Source organism: Amblyomma maculatum, chromosome 10, assembly GCF_055883805.1.
Source record: "Amblyomma maculatum isolate TAMU_Amacu chromosome 10, ASM5588380v1, whole genome shotgun sequence".
Lineage (NCBI taxonomy): Eukaryota > Metazoa > Arthropoda > Arachnida > Ixodida > Ixodidae > Amblyomma > Amblyomma maculatum.
Window position 1 is genome coordinate 72,254,328 of NC_139353.1, and position 14,669 is coordinate 72,268,996.

The 14,669-nt window shown below is 49.1% G+C and overlaps 1 protein-coding gene across 1 annotated transcript; it reads right to left on the bottom strand.

Annotated features, from left to right (window-relative positions):
- Nucleotides 1-959: 959 nt before the first annotated feature.
- On the bottom strand, nt 960-10,305 carry LOC146176776 (membrane metallo-endopeptidase-like 1). The gene is made up of 4 exons (XM_084581384.1): nt 8,320-10,305; nt 5,929-6,247; nt 5,372-5,649; nt 960-986 (listed from the first exon to the last, which is right to left on the bottom strand). The coding sequence occupies exons 1-4, from the start codon at nt 10,303-10,305 to the stop codon at nt 960-962; spliced, it is 2,610 nt and encodes an 869-aa protein (XP_084437510.1).
- Nucleotides 10,306-14,669: the final 4,364 nt, after the last annotated feature.

Sequence of the window (14,669 nt, forward strand, 5' to 3'; positions counted from 1 at the left end):
AATCATAGTGGGCGGAAGGAGATCTTCTTTGTCTGCGAGGTTTTTAAGCCTGTTAAGGATAACGTGTTCCATCACCTTACCGAGACAAGATGTAAGGGAAATAGGTCGGAGATTGCCCAGCTCAAGTTTTTTGCCCGGTTTAGGTATAAAGGTCACTTTGGCATGCTTCCAGGTATCCGGAAGGCGACCATCATGCCAATGGGTGTTGAAAAGTTCCGTGAGTGCTTCGATGGACTGGTCATCGAGGTTACGGAGCATTTTGTTAGTTATATGATCGTTACCTGCGGCGGCGGTGGTCTTGACGTGATTGAGGGCTGCATGAACTTCGGCTGTTGTGATGTCCCTGTCCATGTCGGTGTTTGGAAGTCCCGTGTATGCCGCGGGGATGGGGATGTCGGTCGAGGTGTTAATGTACTTGTCTGTCAGAGTGTCGAGCAGTTCATTTGTGCCCTGAAAAGCGTGTATTACTCGGGCGAGGTTCTTGTGGGATGTGGCCTTAGTGTGGGTCGGATCAAGGAGATGTTTAAGCAGATACCATGAGTTTTTACAGCCTAGCTGTCCGTTTAGGCGGTCGCATGTTTGATGCCATTGTTCCCGGCTAAGCTTGGTGGCGTAAGTTTCGATTTCTCGCTCAAGGCGTGCGAGGCGAAGTTTGAGAGGGTGGTTATGTTTGCGTCGGAGCCAGCGAGCGGGAAGGCTACGCTGTGCTTCCCACATGTGGATGAGTTTGGCATCAGGGTTGGGGCCATCCTCCTCTTGTGTAGTCCTGGAGGTGGCATTTTCGGCATCCTGGAGTAGTGAGGCTGTCCAGGTGTCCAGGTCCTCGATGGGGATCGCTGCAAGTTTAGTACGTACGTATCTGAACGCGTCCCAGTTGGTGTGCTTGACTGTGCGGCGAGGGGCTTTGCTGTGTGTGGCTGTGAATGTCGTGCTGAGAACGCAATGGTCGCTGCCTATGTTCATGCCGAGATTTTCCCATCGCGCATCTGTGATGTTTCGAGCAAAAGTGAGGTCAGGACAGCTGTCCCGTGTGATGCTGTTACCTATGCGGGTGGGTCTGTCGGGGTCGGTGAGTAGTGTACGTAAGTCCCATAGTCTGGGCGGTTTCCCATACTTTAGCTCCTTTACGGCCGCATGTTCTGTGGGGATAGCCCCACTGCTCGTGCGGCGCGTTAAAGTCACCAAGTATGAGGAGCATTCCTGTGCTTGCGACCATGCAGGCCTTGCGGATAAGGGTGGCTACTCGTGTGGTCTTGTCGCTGGGGGGGGGGGGGGGGGGGGGGGGCTGTAGACATTTAGGATATGAATAGGGGCTTGTGATCGGGTATTCGGGAGGACCTGTATGAAGGTGTGCGGGACTTCAGCGTAGTTCAAATCCAGTTGATTAGCGATTAGATTTCTATGGACCAGTATCGCGGTGTTGGGTCTTTGGCTGTGGGTTTTTTGCTGGTTGTATGCGGCGTAACTGACAAGTTTAGTGTCTGTGTATGTTTCCTGGAGTGCTATTATGCGAGGGGTACGTGGCTGGGCCTGCAGGGAGTGCTCCAAGGCCCGCCGCTTTGCCTTGAAGCCCCTGCAGTTCCATTGCCAGACTCATCATCATTATCAGCCTGATTATACCCACTGCAGGGCGAAGGCCTCTCCCATATCTCTCCACTTAACCCGGTTCTGTGCTAGCTGCATCCACTTGACCCCTGCGAACATCTTAATCTCATCCGCCCACCTAACTTTCTGCCGCCCCCTGCTACGCTTTCCTTCCCTTGGAATCCAGTTTGTTACCCTCAGCGACCATCGGTTATCCTCTCTTCGCACTACATGTCCTGCCCATGTCCATTTCTTCTTCTTAATTTCCACTAGAATGTCGTTAACTTGAGTTATTTCTCTGACCCACTCTGCACGCTTTCTATCTCTTAATGTTACCCCTACCATTTTTCGTTCCATAGCCCTCTGGGTTGTCCTCAACTTAAGTAGAACTCTCTTGGTTAGCCTCCACGTTTCAGTCCCATAGGTGAGTACAGGCAAGATGCAACTGTTGTATACTTTCCTTTTGAGCGATACCGGTAAGCTGCTAGTCATAATCTGCGAGTGCTTGCCAAATGCGCTCCATCCCAATCTTATTCTTCTTGTTATTTCCTTTTCATGGTCCGGATCTGCGGTTACTACCTGTCCTAAGTAGATATATTCGCCTACTACTTCCAGTATTTTGCTACCTAATGTAAACTCCTGTTCCTTCCCGAGGCTGTTGAACATTACCTTAGTCTTCTGCATATTGATTTTCAAGCCTACCTTTCTACTTTTCCTGTCTAGGTCATCAATCATTATTTGCAGTTCATCTCCCGAGTTGCTTAGCAAGGCAATGTCATCAGCAAATCGCAGATTACTGAGGTATTCTCCATCTAGCCTTATCCCTAACTGCTCCCATTCCAAGTCTCTGAATACTTCCTCTAAACAAGCTGTGAATAGTACTGGGGAGATTGTGTCTCCTTGCCTAACACCTTTCTTTATGGGAATTTTGTTACTTTCTTTATGCAGAACTATGGTTGCTGTGCAGCCACTATATATATCTTCCAGCACTTTCACGTACGGCTCGTCTACCCCCTGATTTCGCAATGCCTGCATCACCGCCGAGGTTTCAACTGAGTCAAATGCTTTTTCGTAATCAATGAATGCTATGTATAAGGGCTGGTTATATTCCGCGCATTTTTCTATCACCTGATTGATGGTATGGATATGATCGATAGTAGAGTACCGTTTCCGAAACCCTGCTTGATCCTTTGCTTGATTGCAGTCTAAGGTTGTCCTGATTCTATTGGCGATTACCTTAGTAAATACCTTATACGTAACAGACAGTAAGCTGATTGGTCTGTAATTTTTAAGGTCCTTAGAGTCCCCTTTCTTGTGAATGAGGATAATGTTTGCATTCTTCCATGCTTCCGGTACCGTCGATGACACCAGGCACTGCGTATACAGGGTGGCCAGTTTTTCTAGCACGATATCCCCCCCGTCCTTCAGCAAATCTGTAGTTATCTGATCCTCTCCAGCTGATTTCCCCCTTTTCATAGTTTCTAGTGCTTTCTTGACCTCGTCCTTCGTCACTGGTGGAACGTCTGATTGTTTTTCCCTACCGCCAATCTCATTACGGTCCTGACTACTTTGGCTACTGTAGAGATCTGTATAGAACTCCTCGGCTACTTTGACTATCTTGTCCATATTAGTGATGACGTTGCCCGCCTTGTCCCTTATCGCATACATCTGGTTTTGGCCTATGCCCAATTTCTTCTTTACCGCTTTAAGGCTTCCCCCGTTCTTTACAGCATGCTCAATTTTCTCCATGTTATACTTCCTTATATCGGCCACCTTGCGCTGATTGATTAGCTTTGATATCTCGGCCAATTCGATCTGGTCTGTTGGATTGGAAGCTTTCATACTCTGCCGTTTCTTAATCAAATCTTTCGTCTCCTTAGACAGCTTACCGGTATCCTCTCTAACTATCCTACCGCCTACTTCTACCGCGCACTCAGTAATGATATCTCTGAAATTATTGTTCCTTGCCTCTAGGGTAATGTCGCCATCCTCAGTTAGAGCTGAATACCTATTCTGTAGCGAGATCCTGAACTCTTCTGTCCTCCCCCTCACCGCTAATTCGTTGATGGGTTTCTTTCTTACTAATCTATTGCGTTCCTTCTTCAAATTTAGGCTAATTCGGGACCTCACCATCCTGTGGTCACTACATCGAACTTTCCCGATTACCTCTACATCCTGCACAATGGCGGGGGTTGAACACATTATGAAGTCGATTTCATTTTTAGTCTCTCCGTTAGGACTTTTCCATGTCCATTTTCGGTTCTTCCGTTTGCTGAAGAAGGTATTCATGATTCGTAAGTTATTGCGCTCTGCAAACTCAACTAGTAACTCCCCCCTGCTATTCCTAGAACCAATGCCATAGTCACCTACTGCCTTGCCTCCTGCCTGTTTTTTCCCTACCTTGGCATTGAAGTCGCCCATTAGTACAGTATACTGCGTCTTTACTTTTCGCATTGCCGATTCTACATCTTCATAGAAGCTTTCAACTGCCTGGTCATCATAACTACATGTAGGTGCATAGGCCTGTACAACCTTCAGTTTATACCGCTTATTAAGCCTAATTACGATGCCTGCAACCTTCTCATTAATACTATAGAATTCATCTATATTACCCGCTATATACTTATTGACAAGGAAACCTACTCCTAGTTGTCGCCTCTCGGGTAAACCTCGATAACACAGTACATGCCCATCCTTCAGTACAGTATATGCCTCATTCGGCCTCCTAACCTCACTAAGCCCTATGACATCCCATTTCATGCCCTCTAGTTCCTCTAACAGCACTGCTAAACTAGCTTCACTAGCTAGGGTTCTAGCATTAAACGTTGCCAGGGTCAGTTTCCAATGGCGGCCTGTCCAGCGGAGCCAGGCTTTCTTAGCACCCCCTGCTGCGTCACAGGTCTGACCGCCGCCGTGGTCAGTTGTTCCGCAGCCGCTGGTGACTGAGGGCCGAGGTTTTATGGAGCTTATCATAGGAGGTTGTGGCCAATTACTGCACCAGGGTGGCCAACTCCTGTTCTGGTGAGGGAGTGCGTTGCCGGAGGTGTTCACCGGCATCAGGTCGCACCCCAAGCCTGTATATGCAATTCCATCGACACGCAGATTTTTTTTTTTTTTGTCATCCGGTGGAGAATTGCGCGGCACCGGGATTTGAACCCCGGTCCTCTTGCATGCGAGGCGGATGTTCTACCGCTACGCCACCGCTGCACCCATTGCCAGACTATGATGGGGGAATTAGCCATCGCGTTTGGCGTATGGTTTGGGGCGCTGCGAGAGCGCCATAGGTGATTTTAAAATACCTCCTGCACGGGTGCACGAGGCTGCACTTTCCGACGTGGCGACAATAACGGATGGTGGATAGGTAGCGGGATTTGGAGGGGTTGCAGATTTCGGAGGGGTGGTGGGCTGTAATGGGCTGGTGATGGTATCGAGGCGGGCCGTAAGGGCTTGAATATTTGCTGCCATTGTAGCGTAGCTCTCTGCGAGCCGGTCGATCATGGGAGTTGCAGTATAGGGTGTCCTCAAATTTGGACATACGCGCAGCGGAGGCCTCAAAATTGGCTTCGATGTCTGCTAATGAAGAGGGGGGAGACGCTTTACGTTTTGGGCGCTTAGGTTCGTTGGTATCCATGCTTGGATCACTGACTGCGTCAGAGGTAGGAGCGCGAGCCACCTGCTGCGGTTGCAACCTAGCGTTCATTTGCGCAGATTCTAATGTTTGAATTTTCGCATTCGCTTGAGCTAGTTGAAGTTGTAGTTTCTTTACCATGTCTGCCAGCTCCCTTACCTGCGAGTCGGGAGACGTGGCAGTGAGTTCTGTGTTGGGTTTCCAGGCGACCTGCTTCACTGTCTTGGCCTGTTCAGTCTGGGGTCTGGCCCGGGGGCTTCGTGAGGCGGAGACGGAACGGCTCCGGCTGGAACGGCTGTCACTGCCGAGTGGGGGGAAGGATTGATCCCGAGGAGGCTGGTGGCGACTCTGGGTACGGTCGCGGGGCCGAGACTGGCGTCCAGGGTTTGTCTCGTCCGCGTCGCTGTCAATGTCGGTGGTTGGTGAAGAAGACTTGGCTGGAGTGGATTGTATGAAGCGGTATTTACAGCTTCTGCTGCCTGTAGGGTGGCCTCCCTTACAGACAATACACGACGCCTGGTATGTCGGTGGTTGGCCGTCCGGGGGAGGATCGTGCGCAGTGCCGCAGCGGCGGCAGGTTGGCTTTCTTGGATGGGGGCATACATCCGCTCTGTGGCCCAGCTTTCGGCAGTTAAAGCATGCCTCCGGGCGGCTTTTGTACGGAAAAACTTCGAAAGTAAAGCCAAGGTACCGCATGTATCGGGGTAACTTGGCACCGGCGATTGTGATCACGAAGTGGCGTGTGCGGCCCATGCGGCGCGCGGCTACCACTGTGAGGTCCGGGTTTCTGGCTTTGAGCTCAGCCTGAATCTCTGCGTCGGTCTCGTGGCTGTGGGCTCTGTAGATTATTCCCTTCACCGAGTTGTCGGGGGTTCGGGCGTACGTGGCGACCGGGATGGCGACATTGTCTAGTGTGATTGTTTGGATCTTGGCGTAGAGGAGAGCGCGATCCTTGTCCGGAGTACTGACCGTGACGGTGTTGTTGCTCGGGTGGATTCTAACTTGGTCGGTGGTGATGGCCACGCGGCCGTCGGTCTGAGCAGCGTCATAAATAGATATGGCCAGTTTGGCGGGGCCAACGGCGTTCAGGTCGACTGTACCTTGAGGGCGAAGGACGATTTTGTAGTCATCCGTCGGCAGGCGAGGGAGTGGTCGTTTTTTTGCATGTGGCGGTGGGCGGCTGCGGAGACGCTGGCTTGAGTGAGCTGTAGTGGCATCAGACGCTGGAGCGTTGGCCGGCGGCGTATCCGCTGGTGTCGGTCGGCGGTATCGGCGTTGCATTTCAAGCGCGGTCCATGTGCCGTCGGCTAGGTCCGCAGGCGAAATGTCCGTGCCGGTGACGGAATACGGCATCTCTGAGCTTGAGGGTGTGGAGGCGAGTCGAAGTGAGGCAGCCGCAGCCGCAACAGCTGAGAGCGGGCACGCCCTAAGCGTGCGCAGCCATTAGGCCTACCGCCCTCGGTCAGGTTTGGCCGCAGGAAATTGCTCGTAGAGACAACACGTTCACACAGCTGGTGTCTAGCGTCGTCTCAACGGCGCGTAAAAGTAGTCTCTATCTCAGCGGAATCGGCCGCTGCTTTTTATAGGTTTTCCAGTTAACAAGGAAAGGAAAAACCCTCACAGGAAATGGAGAGCCCGGCAAGTCTGGGCAAGATGGGATGACTCAATCGCAGGTGGTCCGACCGCATCTCCTCCACCTCCTGCAGACGGGCGAGGGCGGCGCACTCACGAGCTCCAGGCTCGGCCGGCGTTTGCACACACACGCACGCACACACATTTGGCGCGTGGCAAGATCACGCCGAGACTCGCCCGCGGGAGGAAGCATTGCGCAGCCGATGAACGGCGCCGAAATGGCCGATCCGCTCGCGGTTCTGCCTGTTGCTATGCGGTGGCCGCGTCAGCTGTCCCACTTGTCGGTGGATAAACGTAACAATACATACATACATACATACATACATACATACATACATACATACATACACACATACATACAAGAATGAAGCTTGCCCCGCATAGGTTGCGTACCCCACTGCGCAAATATCAAGGTGGTTGTAAAAGATTTGCCAATCAATCGATATCGATGGGCACAATTTACGCCAATCAAATACATTTTTTTGTTTGGCCCAAAAGGCGATCCCTACTAATAGCAGAAGGAGACAAACGTGATGCGATCGTTGCGCTAAGGAAGCACAACCTGTTTCGAAATGTAATGCCGCAGCGCTTGCCCACCACCTTCGTACACTGCGGATAAAGACTATGGTTGAGTGCTAATACCTTAAGTCCTTCGCAGATACAAGTCGCGCTGGCTAAACCAGAGTATATATAGGCGAGGAAATCAGCCGATCAATCTTCATAAGCAAGAACGTTGTAAATGAGGGTGCGTCGGAGAACGTTTTGGGCAGAAAACAGTCTACGAACTCAAGTTCATAATCGCACGTGGTATACACAGATAAGTGTCGGGGATCATTTGAGGGCTGCTAATGATGTTGCAAAGTGCATTCCAAAGGACGCGGTTGGCATAAGTAATTTTCAGAACTTCAAGCACCCTTATCTTAGGCTGCTGCCGGACTAACTGTTCAAAACTGGCTGTAGCAGAGCAAGAATAAACGGAATGGCATCAGTCTTTGCGAACGAACTCAGAAAAACGAGCCCTCTACAGAATTACTATCACAAGAAGTCATTACAGTTCATTATTCACTGTTTTAGTAGCAACAATACAAAAAGTGTAACAACTCTAAACCGTATATTGAGTAGTTCTAATGTACTATCAGGAAAAAAACGCGCAGGCTACTAGGAGGAGCAAAACAAACACGGCCAAAAATAATTCAGAGCGTGGCCCTTTCATATGTTCCGTAGCATGTTCGCAAAACGCGTACAGTAACATTAATTTTTTTGCTGATGACGTTGAGCAAAAACGTTATCAGCTATTGCACTTTTGGAGTATCGAAGGAAACCAAAAGGGCTATTGGCGGAAGTTGAGATGGGATAGACAGTGATGTCCCATTAAATATAACAGTTATTCTCATGAGCCGTGGCACATATTCTAATAGACGTTCGTTGCAGCTTGATGACTTCGTTCAGTTATTGAAAAACGAACATTTCTTAACCGGGTTCATCTTGCTGCCACGAGGACATTTATAGGCGTTGGCGAAGAGATCTGAATTCCTGGCGATCTTGTTACAGTTTGCCACGCTGGGGTTACGGTCGCCATCGCTGGCGCAAGTCAAGAAGCACAAGGTCATGAAGAAGACGTGTTCCGCAGGGAGCTTTTCGCCTAGCGGCAAGTTGCCTCCGTCCAAATCAAGATGAGACTCTGTGAATGCTGAGTAAGCAACCTCTAGGGCGGGCACTTCGGGGAACACGCTTGCGATTCGCGCACCCTGATGGCATGCTTCTCTTGAGAGGAATTTTGCTAGAGTAGAGCTGGACAGTATGGTGCCGTCGACTATGGTGCCGTTGGCCGTCCACCTGATGCCTTCGCTGTCTAGTGCCTTGACCAGCTGCATGGCCATTATGAAGAAGAGGCCACCGTAGAGCATGGCATGTGTCCCGCTTCTGTAATACGCCGGAGGGTTGACCATACCGAATGCGAGCTTCGCGGCGTTCGAGACGTAGTCGTAGCTTGCATATTCTGGGAAGTTGTTACCCAGAAGTAGCATGGCTTCCTCATATTCCTGCGTCCCATTCATCGCGCTTGCCGCCTGGCGTGTCTTGATCCAATAATGGGCGTATGATTTTTCGTACAGCGGAAATCGGGCATATATTTCTTCCAGCAAGCCGTCTTTGAGAAGTGGAGCTGGCGGCCAGAAGGCATTTTTCACAGACATGAGCTTTTGAGTTACAAGCGCTTTGCTTTGATCGTCCATCCAGCGCGCGCCGTTAACACTGTTTACGGCAGCAGAGACGAGGCTATTGAAGCCGGTGTTGATGATTTGGCGGTCTCGTTCTGTAAACCGCGTGTAGTAAGCAAGACTAAGGACGAGCGTCTGGAAAGACCCTTCCACGTGGTGTGCGCAGTAGATTGGTAGGAACAGTTGAGCCTTTTCTGCGCTGCCGTAGTAGCGAACGAGGACGGAGTAGTCAGCCACAATACTGAAGTACTGCACAACGAGCCATTGTAGGTGTTTCTTCAGTTGGACCGCGTCGTACTTGGCCATAATTTTGCCTAGTGTTTGGAGAAGAGAAACGTCGGTAATAACAATCTTGTCATTTAGGTTCAGCCTCGGCTGGAGTGACAGACCAGCCTGAAAGCTGAGGACCCACTCGTTCGCAGATACATTTGGTACGTAGGAGCTAATCTCACTGAAGGAGAACAGGGCTGGCCTTTTTCTGGTCGATGTAGCCACATCGTAAAGACTGTCAATTATATCTCTTTCTATGTTGCGCATCTCTTCGATTGCTTCTTGGTTCACTGACGGCCGAGTCGCGCTGTCAGGATAGAAGAGGACGAGGAACTGTTCCCAGTAGACTTTGTACGCCTGCGCGACAGCGATGTGATGTTTTCTTAGCCCTGCCAGGTAACTTCCTGGACGGACAAAAACGCGACGCGTTCCGGATGAAGATGATGGGTGAAATACGTTCACCGTGACCCAGAACGACCACTGCCACTTATAACTCAGCGACACAGCCATTCCCAGCGGTGTCAGCTTTTCTGCTGGTGTCTCCGGCCAGTGCACACCGTACAATGTGAATATGTCGCGGAGCCAGGCGAACTGCGAAGCGTTCTTAGGGAAGTTATGCACGCACGTCTCGTACATGGCCAGGGGCTTCTTGCCGGTGGGCAGCATGAGCGAGCCCCTGGACAGGGTGTCCTCAAAGAGGTCGTACCAGGTGAACCGCAGGTCATCCATGGCCGTCGAGGCCAGGTCGCGGTGCTCATTTGAGGGTTCCCACGCTGAACAGACGAACGCCGCGTAGTCTTCGCATGGATCCAGCTGCCAGTTGAGGTTGTTGGTGAGAAGGTCCGCATGTCGACTGCAGTCCTGGGTGGGGCAGAACTTCTGGCTGATCACTTTGCGCCTTGAGAAGACAGCCAGTAGGATGATTAAGGCGCAGAAGAGGAGGCTAGCTCCGACGCACACAGAGGTGGCCATTACGTCCAGGCTTCGATTTGATCTCTGCAAGGATGACCGATCTGGAGACCGCACCTGCAACACAGAAAAATCTTGATTTCAAGCAAGGCCGAAAATAAACCGCTGAAGTTTATTTTCTCATAGCCTAATTTGCATATGTTCGCAAAAACGTCTGACCAAAAGACAGGATATAGTTAGAATTTTGCCCATTGCTTTATGCAATTGAAAGCAAACATTGACTATTTCAGGCCTGTTTCGTAAGTCTAATAATAAATTATACCTAGCGTAACTGAGGAAGTTTCTTTTGTAAATGAGCTAATAATGCGGATTGATTTAATAGGAATTGAAAGAAGCGCGTAAGTTTATTATCAGCATATCCTGCCGCATGGTCTGGAGACCCTCACTACCTTTGATGACTAGGAGACCCTGGTACGCTCTGAGAACCCGGTCCTGAATAAGACCGCCACGAATCGGGCTGCTGACGTCATGGATTGCAGGAACATGAATATTTGAATGCAGTGGAGGTGTACGGCGCCCCAGGGGCCTGCTTGCCCCAAATTCCTTTCTAAGGAGGAGTTGCATCCCCAAGGTGTTGCTTCCGTAGCAAGCAACCTGCATGTCTCTGGCTCTCACTTTTGTTTTCACACGAAAAAAAAAGCATCAGATTTTCTTGCGCTGCAGGGCTTTAAAAAACGATTTTTTGTTTGTTTCAAAACTTGATATGGCATCGTATTCACGGCTTCAAACTCCCCATTGGGACTAGCCACCCAAACGCAGTAATGAAGAGATTAATTGCCAGGATTTTTTTATTTCCCTGATAATTAGACGAGATTTGCAGCTCTCCTTCTCCTCATGGGCCTTTTGAACGCCAGAAATTTCGGAGCCATCCTCTCGCTGGAGCAATCGCAGGGCTATCAGTAAGTACACATCAGGGAGGCCATGACAGCTACTTTTTATGGGGATATATGCGTACACAAATCTCAAGAACGATATATGTAGGCTGCGAAGCTGTGGAAATAAGTGGCGCTTTCCGCATTCAACCTCTGCTTGCGTTCTGTGGCCTTTTGCATTCGATGCACGGGTGTTGGCACTTCTACCTCACCAATCCCTTGCTCCAAATGCCCAAGGTGATTTACGTAATGGCGAAAGGGCGCGTACGCACTCACCATGGTATCTAGGTTTGTCATCGTCTTGGTCAGTTCCGCCGCCTTCCACGTCTTGGCGGCCGCTACGGATTTGCGCCGTGACATGCGGTCCAAGCGATTAGGTCTGCTCTGCAAGATGAGATTTATTTGTTAACACATTGACCGGCGATCCCAGTAACTGCAATATGCAACAGAGCACTCAAGATACAAACAACGAAAGCACTCTTTGCAGTCATAACTATACGCCCGGATTCTCAGTCACTCTTACTGTACTCGTCACGGAAAATAGGTGACTGATTGCAATTACCGTCCCACAAAAAGAAAAATATACTTCCAGAACAGTGATCGATTACTAGTGCGCTACATTTCTTCGAGCTTTACTGGCATAACATGGACTCGCTCAGACTACAATAAAATACTGCGGCTTACATGATTCGTTTAGAGGTTGGTAATTTTCGGCACCAGTTGTTTTTCAAAAAGTTGTCGCTGATTTTGCGGCGTTTCTTCAAGACGACAGCAGCCACTACTCTGAAAACGCTTTCAACGTGTTATACCGTACGAACACTTTACGCACACACTGGTAGTTGCAAAATATACATCGATGCTATTGTTTGTTTCTATGTCCTCTATGAAACTCCGCATTTCGATGTCGGACAGTGAAGTTGCGATGGATGAAATGCAGCTGAAAAGCTAAAACAAATTATCTAGCTGTAGGTGTTTACTGGGGAACACACGTGCAATCTGCTGTAGAACCATAGCAGGGTCGGTTCAATCCTTCAGTCTTGGTGTAATCACGCTGTTACGGAGGTTTCGCCCCTGTAGCTTTTTTGCTATGTAGTACTTGATTCTCGGTAGTAAATCACAAAAAATTAATTGAACTTTTTGAAACTTCAGTGTTTGAAAAAATAATAAATTTATCACAAAATTGCACAGAAGTGTAATTGCCGACAATAAATTACATATAACTCTGATCCGAGCGACATCGCAGGAAACAATCTCTAGCCAGCTACTGTGCACAGGTGGGTACGAAATCTGTTTCTGCTATCTGGAGTTCTTGACCGCTACCGATAATTTCAGGATCCTTAAGGAACTCTGCAATAAGTTTGCTTTGGAGTGCTTATTTTTTGACAGATATCGAACTTCTCAACTAGCTTATGACCATCCCCATCACAACGATCGTAGTCCTAGCTCAGTACGTTGAGTGCCGAAAGCCCCCCACACTGAATACTTACAACATTTGCATTTTCCAAGAATATGTCTCAGCTCGTCATTCTGTTATAATAGTAATATAGTTTCGTTGTTCACCTATCCAACCTGTTGCTTTAACATCTTCCGGTTAGCTCTGCCTATTCAATGCCACGCCAATTTAGTATACTGCTTATCGTATTGCGACAGAACCGAAGAAATATGGTCTCGCGACTTGAGAAAAACAGAACAGAGCTAGAAGCTTACTCTTTGTAACCACTTCACACATCTTAACCGGAACATTACTGCAGGCACAAAGCATTATAATCAAGCTACGGCTAACATTCGACCTGCTAAAGCTGGTACGTCGCAATTTTACCTGCTACCCACTTGACTAGCATTTTCAGTCTAATTTACAATCGCTAGTTACACAGTCCTAATTATTCTTAATCATTTCTTAAGACTAAGTTACGGCTTCATGTTAGCGGAACTATCACATTATTTCTACTTGAAGCTATCTGTAATCTACCTTGTAAAATGAAAATTTGATGTAACTGGCACTGGTAGTGAAATGCACACCATCCCACTATTATTGGCCGGATATTTTGTCTTTTATGGCCTGCTGCGCCATAAGTAGTTAAATGGATGTCTGTGCCGTCTTTGCTACGACCCTGCTGTGAGTAGCCGGCGACGCGTTTTGGTGGCGGCGCGCGTCTTTTTCTCCCTCTTCCTATTCTTTCTTCTCTATTTTCTCTTCTGTCTGCACGAGACAGCGGAGGTGGCTCAACTACAGAGCTAGTAGCAGGCCCCTGAATTTTCTTTTCATTCTTTCTACAGCGACAGCCGCAGCAACAACAACACCTTTTCGAGTAAACCATTCACCGGACTTACCTCAGATAGATGAACGGTAGTATTGGCGCCTAGAAGGTCCTCATGCGACGCTGATGGCTGACCTGGTGTCTCCTCCGTAAAAATAGGATGGTGGGACACCTTGATCTGCCCTCCGTCCGTGATAACCTCGATGCTGGGGTCCGGAATTGCTCCTTTTGGTGCTTCTTCGTGCTGCTTTTGGGTGGCTCCCTCTACACTGCTCTTTGTCAGGGTGCTGGAGGCAGCTGCGTTAGTTTCTAAACAGCTATCACGAGCTTCGAGGCCAGCTTTGGACTGCTCAAGTGGGCCGGGAAGTTGCACACTAACGCCTTCATCCGCTGCATGCTTGGTGGCGCGTTCCATTCTTTCGTGACGCTGCTCTCCCTTCCGCCGTCTTCTACGTTTTTTGGACATCGCCACCTGTTGCAACGGTAGCACTGATTATGCTCGATAGAATGACAGGATAGCCAAAAAGAGCAAGAAGGAGAAGTCATTATAGAAGGTCGCAGTTTGCTTTGTTAAGCTCAAGAGGAGCTCTGCTACAAAGGTCCAAGTGGATCTTGATCAATGAATTAAGTCGGGTTTATAAGGGAGAATGAATGATGTTTGAGTGTGCGTCTTCGACCAAAGGGAGCGCGATTTAAGGCCCTTTTCTTTTAAAGAGTGCCAAGCAGCACATTTTTTAACTAGGCACAGGAATGGAAAGGTGCATCATCTAGCTGTCACTCTTGTTTCTGTGGATACCTGAGTCTTGCCTAAGAGAAGGGAGGAAGGAGGGAGTGAAAGCGGAAAGAGAAAGAGTAGCCGAACTGCAGGTGTACGTAGGGCTAGGGAGAAATTTCTACCAGCACACGGCCGCCTCTTTGTTTCGCCTCCATCGAAACGCACCCGTCGGCGTTCGGGTCCGAACTCGAGTACTCGGGCGCAGTAGTCTTAACCACTTGGCCACTACGGTGGAAGCAGCACATCCGAAGGTCAGTTTTCTTCTTTTTACTTTAAAAATAAAGTTAACCACTTCCTGGAGCCGTCCGTAGGTGCACCCAGCTATGAGTACAAGACTGAGCCTTTAGCTTCGGGAATACGTCGTTTTTACATTTCTCCGCAAGACATGGAATTCCATCCACTAGAATTTAGTGAATTACTGTGCCCTTTCTTCTGGACAGTTTTAGTCTTCTCTCTTCAGGC

Coding starts and splice junctions, on each gene's coding strand:
- LOC146176776 (XM_084581384.1), bottom strand. CDS start 10,305: ATGGCCACCTCTGTGTGCGTCGGAGCTAGCCTCCTCTTCTGCGCCTTA. Junction 5,650..5,928: donor CTTCGTGATCACAATCGCCG/GTGCCAAGTTAC, acceptor AATCCACTCCAG/CCAAGTCTTCTTCACCAACC. Junction 987..5,371: donor CCACGTCTCCCGACTCGCAG/GTAAGGGAGCTG, acceptor GAAACATCACAG/ATGCGCGATGGGAAAATCTC.